Source organism: Cricetulus griseus, chromosome 7, assembly GCF_003668045.3.
Source record: "Cricetulus griseus strain 17A/GY chromosome 7, alternate assembly CriGri-PICRH-1.0, whole genome shotgun sequence".
Taxonomy (NCBI): Eukaryota; Metazoa; Chordata; class Mammalia; order Rodentia; family Cricetidae; genus Cricetulus; species Cricetulus griseus.
In genome coordinates, this window is record NC_048600.1 from 102216941 (window position 1) to 102237713 (window position 20773).

The following is a 20773-nucleotide window of genomic DNA, read 5'->3' on the forward strand; positions in this document are numbered from 1 at the left end:
TTGGTGACCCAAAAGAAAAAGTCTGGTACAGGGCTCCTAACCACAGCCATCTCCCAGGTTCTTGAGAACTATATAAAACAGAAGGTGGCTAGCAGCAGCAGCAGAGCTCCTAAAACTAAATCCATTGTTTTGAGAAATGAGTGGGCAACTGGAAGTGATGTCTCATACCTTTAATCCCAGCATGCAGGGAGCAGAGACAGGTGGATCTCTGTGAGTTCGAGGCCAGCCTGGTCTACAGAGTGAGTTCCTGGACAGCCAGTGTTACATTGTGAGATCCTATTTCAAAGATGGGTGGGGGAGGGAGAGGAACATATGAGGCGCCTTCTACTGACAATGCATGATTTCTTTCCCTGTTTGCAGTCTGCTAGAAATACCAAGCCAGTGGCCAGGATATTTCAGTTTTAAAATTTTGTTTATTTTTCTTCTTCTTTTTCTTTTTGAGGGCATTTCAGTTTAATATCAGTTACCCAGCATTAGCATAAACTCTGACAACTTTGGGTCAGGTTCTGTTTTCTTTGGAGCTGGCAAAGTGACCACAGGACAGCAGGTCATTATTCTGAATGGAGAGCTTTGTACCAAGAAAAACCATATCACTTTTAGCTATAACACGTTATGTATCTAATGATTTCTTCATGTAATACTGATGAGTCTCAGAGAACTTCAGCAGCATGTTGGAATCTCCTCCTCCTCTGGAAAAAGTTGAGACAGGGTCATGAGATTCAGGGTTGCACTGAACTTCCTCTTGTAGGGAAGAGGCAAAAGCATCTTGTCCTAAGAGCTGTCATTTTGACTCCAGACTCCATTTTACCTGCACAGTGAAACAAAGTTCAGGTTCCCAAGCCCTAGGGGAGCTGAGAGCCTTGTGATAGCTGAGCCACCTCTGCCCTAAACCATAGAAATAGTAGTTATGTATCTTTAGTTCTTTAGAAACATTGTAGCTGTTCCTGACCACAGAAGGAACAAATCAATCTGATTGGCTTTGGAGGTTGTCCTAGAACTAGCTCTTGTAGACCAGGCTCGTCTGGAACTCACAGAGATCCACCTGTTGTTGTTTTCAAGAGAAGGTTTCTCTGTGTAGCACTGGATGTCCTGGAACTCACTGTGTAGACCAGACTGGCCTTGAACTCACAGAGATCCATCTGTCTCTGCTTCTAGAGTGCTGGGATTAAGGGTGTGTGCCACCACTGCCCAGCATTTTTTTTTTTTTTTTTTTGAGACAGAATCCATCTACACAACCCTGGCTGGCCTGAAACTCTCTATGTAGATCAGGCTGGCCTCGAACTCACAGAGATCTGCCTGCCTCTATTTCCAGAGTGCTGGGATTAAGGTCATGTACTATTTATTATATCCAGGCTAGATTTGATATCTTAAAGGTTGTTCCCCCAAGTCTGGCATTTTAGAGGTCACGTCTTTAACACAGGGGCCTATGGACAGTAGGCATCTAAGCTTTGACTTGGAGCATAATGAGAACACACAGGGTAAGTATAGAGATGGATTTAGATTCTCCCCAGTATGTATGTGTGAACTTGGACTTGGTTTCCCATCTCTGGATCTCAGTTTCCTCAGTTTTATGAAAGAGATGGCTGATAGTGAGTGGTCACAGCTACTATGTGTTCATGCTTCTCCCCAGTGCTTTGCCACACCCACAAGACTGGGTATGCTGGTTCCTTTTCCAAGAAGAGAAGAAGTTAAATGACTTATCAACTTACCTAAAGGAGAGAGAGAGAGAGAGAGAGAGAGAGAGAGAGAGAGAGAGAGAGAGAGAGAGAGATAGGTGTGGTCTTTCTGGCTCCAAAGCCAGGGGGAAAATCTTTTTACTCTCTTCATCATGCTCCTTGCTTACCTACCTAATCCATTAATGAAACATGCAAATGTAAGAGACGATTGTGGCTGGTGAGATATGTGGGTAAAGGCTGCCAAGCCTGACAACCTTTGACAACCTGAGTTCAATCCTCAGGACCTATACAGTGGAAGGCGAGGACTGACTCCTTCAAGTTGGCCCCTGACTGCCATACTTGCGCAGAGCCTTGTGAACACCCATCTACACACACACCCATACACACAAAATAACCAGATGTCAGGAAAGGAATGGGTGCTACCCAGTGGAACAGAAAATAAGCCAAGGCTTTACAGAAATACTCAGAAATGTTACAGAATGTGCTAGATAGACCTGTTTACATGAAATGGATATTCTCAAAACCATACTCAGGAGGGCACATTACAGAGTGATCGTTTCCTGTCTCAGGATGAAAAGTCACCAGGAATTTGGAGGGAAATAGTTTAACAGTCATTATTACAAACTCAGAGTCAGATACGCTTAGTATCACGTGGCAAACCCTGTTAGTGAAAGCCTACACGGTATTGTGACTGACAGGGCCTCTTTCAAGTAGGGTCCGGAGCGTTCAGTCAGGGTAGAGGAGCCTGGCATCATGGAGAAGCTGTTTGTGTTGGTCCTTGCTCTCACTCTGCTGGTCTTCTCCTCAGGTAGGTTCTCTCCCCCAAGGACATGGCTTACTTTTGAACTGACGTGGTCATACGTAGTGTATATTGATATTTCCATACACTTTCTTTTTGTAAGAGCAAGCTTCTAGAATTTCTGTTATTTAAAAGGGAGTTAAATTACTTTCTTTGAAAAGTCTTAGGATGTGTTAGAGTACTATTTTCAAAAAATGCTGACGAGCCTTCAATGACATCTTCTTTTAAAGTTCATATCCGATTACTTTAATTATGCTAATATCTTTTAATGTTTCAATGAGCCTCCCCCACCATTAACAATTTTGTGATCATAACTTCGGAGTGGGAAGTGTGAAGACTGAATTTAACACAGACAATAGGATGGAAAAAATATATTTTTTGAAACCATATTCAGGACTGGAGAGAGCTCAGTTGGCAGAGTGCTTGCTTAGTTTTGTGTGAAGAAGCCCTGCGTTTAGTTCCAGGACCATGTTAGCTGGACATGGTGGCAAACAACTGTAATTCCAGCACTTAGAGGATCAGAAGTTCAAGGTCATCCCAACTAGACGTTGAGTTTAAGGCCAGCCAGCCAAAAGACCTTGCCTTAAAACAAAAACAAACAAACAAAACCCTCCATACATTACATAAAGGTCCACTTAAATGAACGGCCATTGCAGGAAATAAGTAGATTCAAATCCTGAAGCTTTTGCTCTGAGTTAACCATAGTATAAACAATTTAAAATCCCCAAGTCCTCAGAGATGCCGCACCTTTGGGACAGATTCCTCAGTGTTTTAACCAAGACTGAACTTGCAAATCCTCTTGGAGCGCTGAGACGGAGTGTGGAATCCTGGGCCTGGGGATCTCTCAAGTCTCTTCCTGATTCTTTCCAGAAGCCTCCCCAATTCTGACAGAAAAGCAAGCCAAACAGCTCCTGAGGTCCCGGCGACAGGACAGACCCAGCAAACCCGGATTCCCGGACGAGCCCATTCGGGTGAGCGCTTGGCGGGGCAATTTTATAGCACACACTGATTTCTGAATGGGCATCCATTCTGGTCACTGGGTGGGTTGTGAGACGGGGGATCTATTACAGACACAAGAGTAAGACGTGTGATCGTCACTCCTGGAGACACTGGCTCCACTCACCTAAACAGAAATAGCCGGGTCTACGGATGTGCTGTGTGTATTCCGGCATCTCCCTGCTCTGCTCTGCTTGCTCAGCAGCTGCTCCTTTTGCCTGATGCCAACCCCCTGTCTGCCTCTTGGACCCCAGGCACTAGCATCCTTGGATAGAATCTTGGTAACAGCTGCCTCTGATTATGGCCTTTGTCCTCAGCTCTGCCCTGTGGGTTATGGTTTCCACTTGCCTAGTCTTTGTGAACCAGGGCACCTGTGATAGCTAATACTGATTGTTAGCACAACAGGGTCTAGACTCAGTTCTAGGACAAGCCTCTGGATATGTCTCAGAGTTTCAAGATGGAAGATCCAACCTAAATGTAGACAGCACCATTCTATGGATTGGGTCCTTGGTTGCATTTAAAAAGAAAAAGCAAGCTGGGGATTAGCTTTCTTTTTTTTTTTTTAAATAACATTTTAAAAATATTTTTTGAAATCATAATATAATTACACATTCCTCTTTTCCTTTTCCACTCACCAACTCCTCTCAAGTTCATCACCTCCTTTTCTTTAATTGTTGTTACACTACCTGCTCAGTCGGTATAATGCTCCCTGCATGTATATGATCTCAGGGTTGACAACTTGGCACTAGATAACTAACTGGGGTGCTTTTTCCTAGGAAAGACCATTTCTCTCCCTCTCAGAACTCCCCAGTTGACCACAGTCCTTTGTCTAGGGTTGAAGCTTTGCAAGCTTTCCCTCTTCCATGCTAGCATGTCCAATGATGTTATACTTGTCCAAGTCTTGGTTAGGCAGCCGTGTTGATAATAATTCATGGATGCAGTCTCTCTGACATTTCTAGGAGACACAATCTCACAGCACACTTCCTGTGCCTCGATGTGCATAATTTGATATTTAAAAGATGTTTATTGGGCCGGGAATGTAGCTCAGTGGTAGAATGCTCACCTGGAATACACAAGGCCCTAAGATTAGATTCCCGGCATAGAAAAAAGGAAGAAACAAATGATGTTTTTGCTGATGACTCAGGTCAGACTAGACTGAATCTTTCAATTTACTTTGTTTCTTCTCTCATTCTTTCTTTGCTTTCCATTTAATTATTTAGTGGTGTGTACATGCATGTGGAGTATCTGGTTCTTTGTGGAGGAGTTGGTTCTCTTGGGGGAGTTGGTTCTCTCCTTGTATTGTGTGGGACCCAGGGACTGAACTCAGGTTGTCAGGGTTGGCAGCAAGCCCTTTTACCTGATGAGTCCTCCAGCTAGCTGGAATCTCTGTTTACTTTCTAACTGTGTGTGTGGGAAGTTTCCTGACATTACTGTTCATTATTGCACTCAGCTTTCTTCCCTGCACAGAGATTGAATTTAGGGCCTTGCATAAGCAGGGCAAACATCTGTCATTCAGCTTATGCCGGTCTTTGAGGTTTTATCTGATTGTGCCTGCACCTGGCCGTATTGAGCTCTGTGGGGCAACGGCCTTGGCCCTTGCCAAAGGGCCATCTGCAGGTGTTTGGACCGTTGAAGCTCAGTTTCCTGTCTCTTTCGAATGTGCTGCACTTGGCTCTGAACTCTGCCTTGTATGGTCCTCTCCCAGCTCACAAACTTCTGAGTGTACTAGTTTGCTGATACTGTGCCTGTTCCTGGCTTGCGGCCATCGCCAACCCTGAGAACATGCACAGCTGGATCTGTATGCAAAGCATGGTGGCCCTGTGCTTGCCAGCATGTCTTGGGATGTCAGTGAGGTCCCATCTTTGGCCAGGCAGGCAGGGTCAGGAGCTTCAGAGAGGGGTGGACATCATCTAAGGACCTTTGGCTCTTGAAGAGCCATGCTTCCTTCTCTCTCTCTCTCTCTCTCTCTCTCTCTCTCTCTCTCTCTCAGGCAGGGTTGGCTATCCTGGAACTCACTACTCACTATGTAGATCAGGTTAGCCTTGAACTCACAGAGATCCACTTGCCTCTGCCTCCTGAGTGCTGGACTTAAAGGTGTGTGTCACCAAGTCTGGCCTACACTTGTGTGTTTTGAAAAAGGTTTTGCGAAATATTATGTGTCAGACTATCTGAAATCCTTCTTCCATGTTCATCTTTGGGCCTTGACTTGAGCCCCTGGGCTATTTGGAATGATGCCAATGGAAGGCTGTCTCAGGGTCAGGTAGGACATCCCCTGGACATCATTGCAATATGGTTGGGTTTTGTGCTGTATATACACACTGTGGAACCATCCAGGGATTTTAAGCAGGGCACTGGTCTAATTAGGCCTGCTTCTCAGGAACCATTTAGAGGTTCAGGGCACAAAGCCTCTTAGATGGGGCCTTCAAACCCTGCTATATGGGAAACATTGTTGACATGTTATCTATCTCCTTGTTATGGTTCCCAGGAGATGGACTGGTGGATTTTGACAAATGAGTACTGTTGACAGCTTTTTGGGGAAGGCATGTACCCCTGGTAACTAAGCCTAGAGCCCCACATGCTTACTGCCAATGTAACTAACTGAGATGTTGGCTAGGGGGATGGTTTTATTTTGTTTCTCACTAAGTGACTGGATGAAAGAAAACTGGCTCAGAGAATGGAGAAGCCGTGGACAAGGGTGAGGGGTGGTGCTTTGGGGAAGTGTTAATTCAAAATGAAAACACTGCAGTCTCTCCTCATGAAGATCTGTTGTGTGGTGTTTGTCATCTTGGCACTTGGCTTAAGCATCGCTGAGACTGGCTTCTGCAGAGTTACCAGCTTGTTGGAAACAGGTTCAGATAAGCCCTGCCCGTACACACTGGGCCTTGACTGTTTGAAACAGTTCCTGTCTATGGGATTTCCTACACCTAATGTGTTTGTGATGGTCAAACTGGCGTCAAATTGGGGGAGCAGGAGGAACAGGACCATTGATGGAGGAAGTTGTGACCTGAAGGGAAATAGATGGCTCTGGGGAAGAAGCAGGGAGGGACTTTAAATGTAGGAGGCAGCCAGGAAGCAAGCTGGTGAGGCCCAATGTCTGTGGGAGATAGAAAGGGGGTCCAGAGGAAGGGTCGTGAGTGAAGCCCAAGGAAGGCATTCTGCCGGAACTCCCTGCTCTAGGAAACGGCTGATACACGTATCTGAACACTTGGTGTTGGGTTTGCGGTTGATTTTGATGCATGTTGTTTTATCCTCTGCACACACACAGCCATCTGTGTTAGTGGTTTTCTGGAAGGAATGATGACTGGCAGTTGGTACACAGTGGGGTGATCATGGCTGTCAGAAGGGGAGGAAAGTCACCCCTAGAATCTAGAAGCTGCTGTGCTAGAGAAACGGGCTCTGGCGGTCATTTATTATAATTAACTTGGCTCCAGGTCTTCAGAGATTCTGAAGAGTGGGGTCTGGATTTCCTGGAAATGGGATGGGAGTTCCCCAAAGGCTGGCATTCAATTAGGGACATGCCATGTGGAGACAGGTAGATTTTACTGAGTTGTCATAGTGACTCCATTGTGTCAGAGGACTTGTAGGTCTAATGAAGTCTCAGCAAGCTCACAGAGACCAAGACCAACCAATGAACCCAACCTTTTTTGGAGACAACTGAAGACGGGGCTATAGGAAGAGAAGGTAGAGTGGGAAGTGCTTTGAAGCTGAGATGTCCCCAGAGGCTCATGTTTTGAGTATTTATTCCTCAGCTGGCACTGGGACCTGGCTGGGGAAGTGGTTCAGTAGGAGCACACCTTTGATTTGTTTGTTTGGTTTTTTGTTTTTCGAGACAGGGTTTCTCTGTGGCTTTGGAGGCTGTCCTGGAACTAGCTCTTGTAGACCAGGCTGGTCTCGAACTCACTCACAGAGATCCTCCTACCTCTGCCTCCTGAATGCTGGGATTAAAGGCGTGCGCCACCAATGCCTGGCAGGAGCACACCTTTGAAAGTTGTACCTGGCCCTTGGTTCTTGCCCTACACTCTGTTCCTTGGTTCACCATGATGTGAACAGTCACAAACTCCAGCTGCTTTGAACTGAGATCTGTGCTATGCCTTCCTCACCACAATGGACCAAATAAACTCTCTAAAACCATGAGCCAAAACAAATCTTTTCTAAGTCATAAAAAAAAAAGATTGCATAGCTGGGTGGTGGTGGCATATTCCTTTAATCCCAGCACTCAGGATGCAGAGTCAGGTATATCTCTGAGTTCAAGGATAGCCTGGTTTGTAGAGCTAGTTCCAGGACAGCCAGGGATACACAGAGCAACCCTGTCTCTGGCAAAAGGAAAACAACAAAAAGGAATTTACATATATATGTACATTTTAACTTTTGCCCTTTTTTTTTCTCCCTGAGACAGCCCTGGTTGTCCTGAAACTCTCTTTGTAGACCAGACTGGCCTTGAACTCAAAGAGACCCACCTGCCTCTGCCTCCTGAGTGCTGGAATCAAAGGCGTGTGCCACCGCCGCCACTACCGCCAGGCTTATTTATTTTCAATGGTTTGTATTGTCATGTATTTGTGTGGGGATTATGTGCGTGTGAATGCAGGTACCCAAAGAGGTCAGAGGTAACAGATTCCCTTGGAGCTGGAGTAACAGGTGGTTGAGAGCCACCTGACATGGATACTGGGAACTGAACTCTGGTCCTCTGGAAGAACAGTAAGTCCTCCTAATCACTGAGCTGTCTCTCCAGCTTGAAGCTTCCTTTCCTGTGTTGTTTCTGCCAGGTACTGAGGTTGCAGTGGTGTGAAAGTAACCAATACAAAAATGATTCCGAGCCACAGAGAAATTCTGTCTCGAAAAACAAACAAACAAAAAGATTCCAAGCTCCCGAAGAACCCCGCAGTCATGGGAATGTGTGCCTCCATCTTCAGGGATGGACCTCAGTTCTTGCTGCCCAGTGTGGTCCCCAGAGAGCTGCTCAGGCTTGCTTCATCTGAGCTCATTGGACTGGCAGAACCCAGGCTGCCTAAATATGGCATCCGCTAAACATGGGCCATGTCTGTGCAAGACCCAGAAACCCCTGGGCTGGGGGAAGTGCTACTCTGGAGAAGGGCGTGGCTTCATTTCTATTCCCCTGGGAAAGGGGCTATAGCCCTGTTTGCTTCTTTTGGGGGCACACTTGGCCTCTCGGTTTGGTTCTGGGCACTCTAGTTTGTCGGTCTTCTAGGGCCTTCATCTCCTGCAGCTCCCGTTTCTCCTCCTCCTGTTTCTTGGGCCAGCAGCTGGGTTTCCTTGGCCCGAGTCTCAGCCTTTAAAGTTGCTTAAATGTCAGAGCATCCCTGGGACCCTTACCCTCCCCGTTCCTTTAGTCCTGTGACTTGAGGCTTACCTCTGTACCAATGGCTGCCCGCTTCTGCGCCTGCCTGACCTCTTTCAGGAGCTCTGGACTGGTTAATTCAACTGTCAACTCTCTATTTGTGCTTGAATATTTAATAAGGTTCTCTGATCTAATGGCTCCAAAAGGAATTCCTGACTTTACACTCTCAATGGCTGCTGCTCTTGCCTTCCACATTGGGGCAACATGGCGCCACCCCAATTCTAGAGCCTGGCCACTTCTAACCCTCCACTGTCCTTGTGATAGCTAGGAGTAGAGTAAGCAGTAACCCCGTTGGTATTCCTGCCTGCCGACTGCATCATCTGTTTCCAGTCTTTAGTTCTTTTTATCCACAGGCACCAGAGGCCTGGTTAGCCTCCATCATCTCACTGTCCTGCTCTCTGCTCAAGGCTTGCTGGCCTCTGTACTGTGTCTCCACCACGTCAGGTGAAGGGCTCTTCTCCTCTAGCTCTCTTGCCTGCAGGGCTGCTAAGCAGGGCCCTGTTTATGCTTTTTCTGCAATGTGGTTGTTTTCACATTTCAACGGAATGTATTCCAACTTGCCATTATGACTATTGTTGCTATTATTATTTTGGTTATTTGAGACAGGGTCTCTCTGTAATTTTGGAGCTTGTTCTAGATCTCCCTCTGTATACCAGGCTGGCCTCAAACTCACAGAAATCTGCCTGTCTGGGATTAAAGGCATGTGGCAATACCGCACCACCCAATTTGTCATTATTAAATGATGCGTATTAGAATTGTATTACAACTTACTTGCCTATTTTCTGAACAAGGGCATTTTAGGTATTAGCCATATATGATAAAAATCCTCATACCTGGGGCTGGAGAGATGGCTCAGAGGTTAAGAACACTCTTTTGCTGTCTATAACTGTTTCCCAGGGCTTCCATCAACATCTTCTGGCCTCTGAGGGCACAAGGTATGTACATGGTGCATGAACAAAAATGCAGGTCAATACTCATATACATAAAATAATAATAAAATAAAAACCTCTCATACACATGAATCTTTTTTAGGTTCAGTGAACAAAATGAAAGTTTTCAGAGTTTTGTGCACTTTCAACTATACTAGGTACTGCCAAATTGTACCAGTGCCTACCCTCAGTGTGTTTAAGAATACCTAGTTTCAGCCGGGTGGTGGTGGCACACACCTTTAATCCCAGCACTTGGGAGGCAGAGGCAGGTAGATCTCTGTGAATTTGAGGCCAGCCTGGTCTACAAATCGAGTTCCAGGACAGAGAAGCCCTGTCTGGAAAAACAAAAAAAATAACAAAACAAAACAAAATAAATGGTCTCCTTTCTTTCTGTCTTGCCTCTTTCTCTCTCTGCCTCTCTGTCTCTGTTTTCGTCTCTGTCTCTCTCTCTCTCTCTGCCAGGGTCTTACTATGTAGCTCTGGCTGGCTTGGGACTCACTCAGCATATCAGACTGGTCTCAAACTCAGAAATATACTTGTATTTGCTTTCAGAGTACTGGGATTAAAGGTGTACAGCACCATGTCCAGCGTCCTGTACTCCTTTAAAAATTATTATTTTTGTTTGTGTGCATGATGAATGACTGTGGATACATGTTCATGGGTAGGTTAGAGGACAACTTTGTGGAGCTGGCTCTTTTCCACATTTCTGTGGGTTCCAGGGATTGGGCTCTGGTTACCAAACTTAATATGGCAAGCGCCTTTCCCCTCTATAGAGACGCCCTGGTAGTCCGTTTTCCTGTACTCTTGGTAAAACTTTAAATGAAAATTTGCATGTACAACTTTCGAAATGGAGAGGAAGTTTTGAAGGCAAAGTTGGCCTACCCATATTTATATGGGTACCATGGGAATATGTGTGTCTGGTGCAAAAGGGATAATGTTTCTGAGTGACAAGAAGCAAAACTTTGCTGTCGCCTCCATCCTTTATGTGGTTTACTTGTTTTCATTTCTTAGGGCTGCAAAAATGGACTGTGGTGTTTAGAACAGTAGTAATACTTTATTATCTTACAACTCAGGAGTTTGGAGTTTGAGTCAAGCATTGGTGGAAGCACTAAAGAACTGTCTGTTACCTGTCCCTCCACTGCCTCCTAGTGGTGACTGATGGTCCTTACCGTTTCTTAACCCATGACTGCCTTGCTCTAACCTGCCGGCTGTCACGTGGCCTTCTTCCTTGGGCGATGCTGTGTGTCTACACTTCCCCGCTTTCAGTGTGGGAATGTTCTAGTTCTGTTTCTGGATGCCGTGCTAAAATACCCTGAAATACCCTTAGGGGAGAAAGGGTTTACCTGAGCTATTGTCCTAGTCTCTCACATTTCCCTCTTCAAAGGATACCAGCCATTTAATAGGACCCACCTGAGTCCCGTATGATGTCATCTTTAATTGTTACATTGATAAAGATCCGATTTACAAATCAAAGGCTCACCCTTGTATAAGTGGGCATGAATTTAGAGGGCGTACTATTTAAACAAGCATTAAAAAAATTAATGACCCTATGTATGATTTCCACAAGGTCATGTAGGTCATAGTGGGTGATAGCTTGTCTGCATCTCTGATCAGGACTGACTGACTGCCATATCTTGGCCAAATTGTTTAACTCTCCCCCCCCCCCACTCTGCCTCCCCAGTCTCGTTGTTCACAGCTAGGAAATGAGGTAATAATAACTACCTGTTAGGTTCGTTGTGAGGCTGAAATGAGAGAATGTGTGTGAGCGCTTAGGACAGTGATATCTGTGGGTAGTTATTTAAAAAAAAAACCCAGTAAATAATCCATAAAGCCTTTGTGATGGCTAGTTTTATGCCAACTTGACACAAACTAGAGTTATCAGAGAGGAGGGAGCCTCAACTGGGGGAATACCTCCACAAGATCAGGTTGTAGGCAAGTGTGCAGGGCATTTTCTTAATTAGTGATTGATGGGGAAAGCCCAGCCTATTGTGTGTTGGGCCATCCCTGGGCTGGTGGTCCTGGGTTCTATAAGAAAGCAGGCTGAGCAAGCCACGAGGAGCAAGCCTGTAAGCAGCACTCCTCCATGGCCTCTGCACCAGCTCCTGCCTCCAGGTTCCTGCCCTGCTTGAGTTCCTGCCCTCACTGCGATTGATAATGAACTGTAATAAGGAATTTAGTGAAATAATCCCTTTCCTCCCCAAGTTGCTTTTGGTCACTGTGTTCCATCAGACAGTAGTAACCTTAACTAAGACAGCCTTCTGCCTCCTCTTTGCTTGTGGAAAAAGGCAGTGCACTCTGGCCTGGGGACATGTTAGCCCCAAGCCATCCCTGGGTTCCCTGCCACCCTTCCAAGGTAACTGAACTTCAATTACCCAGAACTTCTCATTCAAATGGAACCTCAGCTCCTTCCCTCAAGTGTTTCCATCTGCCTGCGAGGCCCTTAGCTCTTCTTGGCACCCTCCTTTTCCTTTCTGAACATCACAGTGTTTCTCTCTGTCCTATCTGCCCTTCCGTATGCTCACACTTCCTTATCTACACTTTTGCTTTCTTAAGCTTCTATGACTCATGGCCTCCCTGAGTCAACAAATGTTAAATGGGAAATTCTAGCAAGGAACAATGCATAAAATTAAAATTGTGTTCACCTTTCTGGGGAGGGTGATGAGATCTTGCGTTGGCTTGCTTCATCTTGCCTGGGGTGGGGGAGTCTAGTGTGTCCACACTCTCTACAAGTCACCTGTCAATCACTTAGTCTCTGTTGTGGTTTGAAGGAGAATACTGCCTGCCCATAGACTCATATATTTGCATCCCCAGATGATGAACTGCTTGGAGGGATTAGGAGGTGTGGCCTCCTTGGATTAAGTGTGACCTGTTGGGGGTGGGCTTTGATGTTTCCCAAGCCCATACCAGGCCTAGTGTCTCTCTCTGCCTGCTGCCTAGGGATCGGGATATAAAGCTCTTAGCTACTGCTCTCGTGCAATGCCTTTCCTACTATGATGATAATGGACTAACCTTCTGAAACAGTAAGCGAGCCCCCAATCGAATGCTTTCTTTTATAAGAGTAGCCTTGGTCATGGAGTCTCTTCATAGCAACAATAGTGACTAAGAAATTCCTGTGTCCATCATTGGATCCATTGCAGAATTGTTGAGTTTCTCTTTTAGCAAGCCTCATGTATAGCCTCTGTCCTTCATCTCACTCTATCTGGACCCATAGGCATTAATTATATCATTTCATGTTCTCACAGGAAGAGGGGAAAGAACAGTCTAATAAGCTATGTTGAGAACTCTCTCTCTCTCTCTCTCTCTCTCTCTCTCTCTCTCTCTCTCTCTCTCTCTCTCTCTCTCTGTGTGTGTGTGTGTGTGCATTTGCACTTTTACCTGTGTGCTTTTGTGTATGGAGGCCAGAGGCTAAGCTTGAGTATCATTTTTCAGGACTTATCATCCTTGTATCTTGAGACAGGGTCTCTCATGGGCCTGGAGCTCTCCAAGTAGGATAGACAGACTGGCCAGTGAGCTCAGAGATCTGCTTGTCTTGGTGTCCCCAGCACTGGGATTACAAGTGCACACCATTATGCTTGGGTTTTTTTTTTTAAGATTTTATTTATTTATTATGTATACAACATTCTGCTTCCATGTATATCTGCACACCAGAAGAGGGCACCAGATTTCATAAGGGATGGTTGTGAGCCACCATGTGGTTGCTGGGAATTGAACTCAGGACCTCTGGAAGAGCAGTCAGTGCTCTTAACCTCTGAGCCATCTCTCCAGCCCCTATGCTTGGGTTTTTAATGAGGATTCTGGGGATTGAACTCAAGATCTCATGCTTGCAAGGCAAGCACTTTACTTTGTCATTATTAAGGATAAGTTCAGTAACCTTCTCCCTAGACAGACCCACCCAGCCTCCCCTGAGGCAGGCCCTACCCTGTGTTGGGGCAAGCACTTTACTGATTGAGTTACCTCTCTATCTCTGTCACTTAACATTTGGGTTATTCTATTTTATAATTAATTATTGTCACTGGTTTACTTGACCCAGCTGGCAAATTAAACTTCATCATAGGCCTGTGTGTGTAGGAAAAACCATAGTATATGGAAATTCAGTTCACCAGTTTCTTTTGCAGACATTCCCTAGGGGGGCTGAGAAGACATCTCCTGTGGATAGAGAGACTGTCCTCCTCATCTGCAAAACAAAGTCATACATTGCATAAACACACCATCTCAATGTGGATTTCTAGAAAAAGGCTCAGAGAGATATAATGGGTTGACTCTCAGCCCTGCTATCTCACTGGGGTTCAAAGGTGGTTTTAGGTAAACTTTATATTTAATGTTTACATTTGTGTATTTATTTAAAAATATTCTTTTGCCAGGCTGTGGTGGTGCACACCTTTAGTCCCAGCATTTGGGAGGCCGAGGCAGGAGGATCTCTGTGAGTTCAAGACCATCCTGGTCTACAAGAGTTAGTTCCAGGACAGCCTCCCAAGCCACAGAGAAACCCTGTCTTGAAATACAAAAAACAAGCAAACAAAAAAAACCTTTTTTTATTTTTAATTATGCATTTGTGGGTTTGTGTGTGGATATGTATACTTGTGTGTGCAGGTGCCTGAGGAGTCCAGAAGAGGGAGCTAGATTCCCTAGAGCAAGTTAAGGCAGTTGTGAGCTGCCCAATATGAGTGCGGGGAACCCAACTTGGGTCCTTTGCACAGACTGTATGTGTTCTTCACCGCTGAGCCATCTCTCCAGCCCCCAATTTTGATATTTTTATGTCTCTCCTATTAGACTGTTCTAAATGGCTTGAGGAGAAGGACAGTTTGTTTCACTTCTCGTCTCTAGCACCACACCAATGATTGTCATTTACTAAATACTAGTTACGTCTCCATGCTTCCTGGGGTGGGTGGGTGGGGGTGTGGGGGCTCAGAAGGATAGAACTCCACTGTGGAACCTGGAGTTTATTTCAAGGAAATCTCTTCTATTGTTTCATTTAAACTCATTAAGCCTCTCTTAATCTTTGGAGATTTTAGGGAAGAATTTGTTTGCCATTTGCCAGGGAGAATGATACAAATTCTTTAAGAAAGATGACATTCATTCAGTCTTCCGTGATGTCTTCTGTGACCATGTTCATAAGCACTCCTGTACCCTGGAGATTTGCCTTTCTAGGAAGCTGGGCCATTTTGGCTTACATTCCTTTCAGGCATGTTCTTATTGGGCGCAGATAAATCATGCTAGTTTTATGCTAAGTAGTCTTTGTAGATATGCTTTCATGTTTAGCCCTGTGACAAATGTCCTAGGAACTCCATTAGCCTTTTCTTCCCATGGTCTCAAAGATGGTTCAGAACTACTGAGCTGTCTTTCAGTTGTACTCAGGGCATATTGGCTTTCCTGGGGCCTGGAGCCTTCGGGGATCCAGGGCACTTAACTTCTGAGCCATTCTTTAGCCTAAGTGATTACCTTGCTTTTACTAATGAGCAAAATAATTCTTCCAAATGTCAATGGATCTATAATCCTGCCCAAATGTCATAGGAAAGGGTGGTGACATCTTGGAAAACATTCATGCCTTGATAGGCTTTTGCTATGTCATCCTCGGGTCAGGTCAGGTTCTGCTGGACGTTCCATTATCACACCACTCCAGTGAGGGTCTATGTGTGGTTTCCATTCCAATTACTGGGAAACAATTCTCTTAAATCATTACAATGGGCATTTGACACGGAACACAAATGCCGGTTTTTGTTTTTGTTTAATTTCTTCCTCCCCCAGAGGAGAGAATCTAAAGAAATGAAAACCTGTTTTCCATCTCCCTCTTCTTTCCCAGTCCAGGAACATTTGAGATGATCATTAATGCTGGGTCATTTCGGACTCGGCCAATGCAATTGTTGAATTTGTGGTTTTGAGCAGATTTGTAGTTTGGCTTTTCATCTTTGACTAATGACTGCTTTCAGGCCTTTGTGGCATATTCATTTCCCCAACATTTAAAATAAATACTGAAGTGTCATGGAAACCGGTGCTGGCTTCTTTCTTGTTCTCAGTGTGTGTCTATTTTGATGGCTTTTCTTTAGTGATGACTTCAGCTGCTGTGAAATAGATACTGACTTTTGCTTTTATGTACATTTGGCTATTACAGCAAGACGATTGACACAGATGGTGAGGGGCCTTCCAAGGAGGATTTAGTAGGATAAAAAGCAATCTTTTCATGTATTCCTTTATATATTTCTTCAGTGAGCTATAATGAGGCCCTACTGTGCACCAGGCATTAAGACACACACTCAGTTACTGTGGTTGTCATCATAAAAAACAAACCAATGAATAAAACCTACCTGGGCTGGGTAGCCATAATCCTAGCTATTCAGGAGGCTAAGACAGAGTATCACTTGAGACCAGGATTTGCTTGTTTTTGAGACACCGTCTCTTTATGTAGCCCTCTCTCTACTTAAATATTATTTTGTAGGCTTATTTTTTATTTTACGTGTAGGAGTGTTTTGCTTGCATGTACGTATGTGCACCATGTGAGAGCAGTGGCCCCAGAGGCCAGAATTTGGATCTGCATATGAAAGAGAACATGTGGTGTTTGTCTTTCTGAGCTTGAGTTAGCTCACTCAGTGTAATTTTTTCCAGTTGCAAAAAGCAGTAGATGCAACTAAGTAGGTGGCGATGCTTGCTTTACCTGTATGTATGTTTTAGGCTCTCGTCAAGGGGAATGTTAACCTCCCCTCTTTCCATATAACACTTCTTTTCTTTGGAGACAGGGTCTCACACTAAGCCCAGGCTGTTCTGAAGTTCATTATGTTGTCTGGGTTGGCCTTGAAGGTCTGGCAGTCTTCCTGTCTCATCCTGCCATGTTCTGAGATTACAGCTATATAGCCACCATATCTGGCTTTTCTGTATGTGCACACATGTATGGTGTATGTGTGTTGTCCTGCACAGGTGTACAGCTGTGTGCGCATGCACATGGAAGCCAGTGAGGTCCTCAATTGCTCTCCATCTTGTTTTTTTGTTTTTTGTTTTTTGTTTTTGGAGACAGGGTCTCTCACTGTCTCCAGAGCCCACTTCTTCTGAGAGACTGGCTGCCCAGCTAGCCCTGGGACCCTTCTTTCTGCCTGGTAGGTGCTGGAATTATAGGCATGTATCACTATGCCCATTTTTTTTTTTTTTTTTGTTTAATGTGGGTGCTGGGGATCTGAACTCAGGTCCTAATCTTGTATGACTGACAAGTGCTTTACTAACTGAGCTATTTCCCAGCTTCACACGCCCCTCCCCCCTTTTAAATTTTTAATGATTGTATTTGGTACTGGTTATAGAGTTCCTAGAGGACATTCTCAAAACATAAAAGCTTAGAGTTCAAACTGGGCCCTCTGTTAAAGGCTTTTTTCAGTGCTGTAGGAAGGTTTATGTTTTTTAAGACATTTTTGAGCTGTGTGATAGTGGCACAGGCCTTTAATCCCAGCACTCAAGAGGTAGAGGCAGGCAGATCTCTGTGAGTTCGAGGCCAACCTGTTCTGCAAATTGGGTACTAGGATAGCCAGAGTTGTTACACAGAGAAACCCTGTCTTAAAAGAAAATCTCTCTCTCTCTCTCTCTCCCTTCCACCTTCCCTCCCTCTCTTTCTCTCTCTCTGTGTATGTATGCATGCATGTATGTATAGATACATATCAAAATGATTTAATCTTGTCACAAATACAGTATGTCTGAATATGCTCATTCTCTCTCAAGGTGAAATGCCACTTTTCTGGTCTGTTTTAGAGTTACTTAAAAATATTTATGTGGTTTCGTTACACATACACTTTGCAGTGTTTCCTGTCTCATGGTTATAACACCCACGGTTCTTTCAGAGGGAGGCTGACCGTGCAGGCTGTACCATCTGGCTCACTTGCTGGCTGGCTTCCCACTGGGTTGTGTGACAGACTGAGGCTAAAAAGAAGGAACAAACTGGGTGTATGGCACACAATTTTGATCCTAGTACTCGAGGGGCAGAGGCAGGCTGATCTCTTTGAGCTCAAGGCTAGCCTGGTCTACATAGCGAGTTCCAGGAGCCTCTCATTGCTGTGGGTTTTTCTCTTCAGGAGTATGTGCACCACCTGCTGGCCCTGGAGCACCGTGCTGAGGAGCAGTTTCTGGAACACTGGCTGAATCCCCACTGCAAGCCTCACTGCGACAGGAACCTGGTCCACCCCGTGTAAAGGCCCCGGGGCCAGCTTGGTGTGTCCCAGGCCTTCTGTTAGAGGGTGACTGTGGGAAGCATGCTCATGGTGGGGAGGCTCTTGGGGGCAGTGTGCTTAGGGGCCAGGGTGTCAAAAGCTTGTTGCTTAAGGGGTGGCAAGGGAGCCAGGCAAGAAGGAAAGCAGGGGAGCCTACTGGTGACCGAGAGGTCCCAGATCTGGTGGGAATGGTACCTTGCCATCCAGGAAGGAGTTGTGTACCACACGCATGCAGTTCCTATAGAGGCCAGAAGAGGGCATCAGATCCTCTGGGACTGCAGTTATAGCCAGTTGTGAGCCCCACCTTGAGGATGCTAGGAATTGAATCTGACTTCTCTAGAAGAGCAGCTCTTAACCCTTGAGTCATGTTTCTCTGTAATTTCCCCTCCTCCAGTTTGGAGGGCCTGGAGCTCGCTGTGTTGATTAGGCTAGCCTCGAGCTCAAAGAGGTCCTCCAGCCTTTGTCTTCTGAGTATTTAAAGGCATGCACCTCTGAGGTTTTTACAGACCGAACAGGACAGAGCATCACTGGATAGTTTATTATGTGTGGTCACAGGCAATTGTCTCATCTTTGCCACTGCATATTTTGTGCTAGCATATTGGACGCTCCCTTCAGAGTGTCAGCCAGTAGTTTGTAGAGTGCTCTCCCAGAAGTTCTGCCATTGACTGTCTTATTACCCCAGTGTCATTGATGGCATTCACTTTAGCTGACTGGGCATTAATGGAGCGCCTCACTCAGACACAGAAAGGGCTGGCATGGCCATCTTCTGATAACTCCCAATCCTGCAAGGTTTACACAGTCTGTTGCTTGGTCCTGTTTAAGGCATCCCTGGGAGGCAGCCTCGCAGAGGGCAAGGGGATGCTCTCAGAGTGGAAGAGAAGTAAGGCTTGGACTGATTTCCCTTTTCTACTCTTTCTGACCCCAGTTCTGGATCAGTTCCTCTAGTGTGCCAGCTAGTACTAGATTTATGTTTGGGCCTTGGCAGCTCCCACAAGCTAGTTTCAGCTGCTTGCTTTCAATAGGCCAATCAAAGTCATAATTAATGGAGAAAACCAGAGAACGGAGACATTCCATGAGGCCACATAGGGAAGAGGAACAGAGGTCCAGTGAACCCTGTGTTCTGACTTGGGGTTTAGAATTAAGTAGAGGACCGGAGGCGTGCCTCACTATGTGGCCTTGGACAAAGTGTCGTCTGTCACTCATCATTGTCTAGGCTCCAGTCTCTTCCCAGCAGACAATTCCTTCTTTTGCAAGCATTGGGCATCGGTCTTTTCCTTCTCCCAGTGTGAAACTCCTAGAGAAATACCAATTTCTAAGGGTTTGTGTGAATAGTCTGATAGCCAAAGGGAGGGACAGTCCTCCCAAGTCTTTAAAAAAAAAAAAAAAGACATCCCAGTAGACTAGGATGACTTTGAACTCCTGATCCTTCTTCCCACAGCTTCCAAGTACTGGGATTATGGGAGTGTGCAGCCACAGTTGGTTTTGTTCAGTTCTGGGGTCAAATACAGGGCTGCATGCATGCTAAGCAGTACTCTTATTTATTTGCTTATTTATTTTGTATACAGTGTTTTGTCTGCATGTTTGTCTGCAGGCCAGAAGAGGGCATCAGATCTGATTACAGATGGTTGTGAGCCACCATGTGGTTGCTGGGAATTGGACTCAATCAGTGCTCTGAACCTCTGAGCCATCTCTCCAGCCCCATCTAGGCAGTACTCTTAACCACTGACTTGCAACTTCAGCCCCCCAAGTGTCTCCTGAAAAATACCTTTATTTCTGCCAGGATGGTTACTTACGGACATGCTTCTGACTTCCAGGCTTCCATTTCCTCCTTCAAGGGCCATGTCTTCTATCATACAAAACTCTTGTTTGGTTTCCTCTGGAAAACAGAACTGTGGGGGCAGGTGAGATGGCTCAGCTGGCACATGCCACCAAGCTTGATGATTTGAGTTTGGTTCCTGGAACCCACATGATGGGAGGAGAGAACCAATTCCCAAAAGTTGTGCTCTTGTCCTCTGCACTGTGACATAAGCATGTGCACACATATGAGTGCACACACACAGACACAGACACACACATAGACACAGACACACAGACACCCAGACACTCACTCACACACACACACACACACACACACACACACACAGAGACACACACTAAAATTTAAAAAAGGAAACATAATTGTGGAGTACTTAGGGGCTCAGACTATGGCCAGAGTGGGCTCGAGGCTCTGTGTCTCAGCTCTGTGGCAAGTGACTTCTCCCTTCTCAATTTCTGTTTCTGCATCTACATATTGGGGTAACATTGTCTCTGGACCTGGCACTCAGTGAATGACTTTTTCAGCAGAATCATGGGATTCCGCAAAGGTCTCATTCCAGACAGCTCCCACATACATGGAGGCAAGGAAGTGGTGGCTTCAAGAGCAGCTCAGCCTGGAATTAGGAGTCAAAACAGCTTGCAGATCTGAGTCCGAGTCCGCTAGTCTCTGGCGGAATGGAAAAAGCTGGCCTGACTGCCTTCTATGTCTCCTGTAAGATGTACCTATAGGGAGCCTCTCCTTTTTATTGTCCTCAGGATCCAAAATGGCCCAATGGGTCAAGAAGCTTGCTGTGCTGGGTGGCGGCAGCGTTTGCTTTTAATTCCGGCAATTGGAAGGCAGAGAGGCCAGCCTGGCCTACAGAGAGTTCCAGGACAGCCAGGGCTACCCTGTCTCAAAAAAAAAAAAAATCAAAAACCAAAAAACAACTACAACGAAAAGAGTGCTTGCTGCTCTTCCAGACTACTTGAATGAATTCAATTCCCAGCACTCAGGTCCGGCAGCTCACAACCACCTACATACC

At 45.5% G+C, this 20773-nt stretch overlaps 1 protein-coding gene and 1 pseudogene across 1 annotated transcript; one reads left to right on the top strand and one right to left on the bottom strand.

The window, feature by feature from the left end:
* Window positions 1-2429: 2429 nt before the first annotated feature.
* Window positions 2430-17918, top strand: CUNH17orf67 (chromosome unknown C17orf67 homolog). The gene is made up of 3 exons (XM_027426116.1): window positions 2430-2484; window positions 3346-3446; window positions 17802-17918. The coding sequence occupies exons 1-3, from the start codon at window positions 2430-2432 to the stop codon at window positions 17916-17918; spliced, it is 273 nt and encodes a 90-aa protein (XP_027281917.1).
* Window positions 16361-16468, bottom strand: LOC113834999 (annotated as a pseudogene).
* Window positions 17919-20773: the final 2855 nt, after the last annotated feature.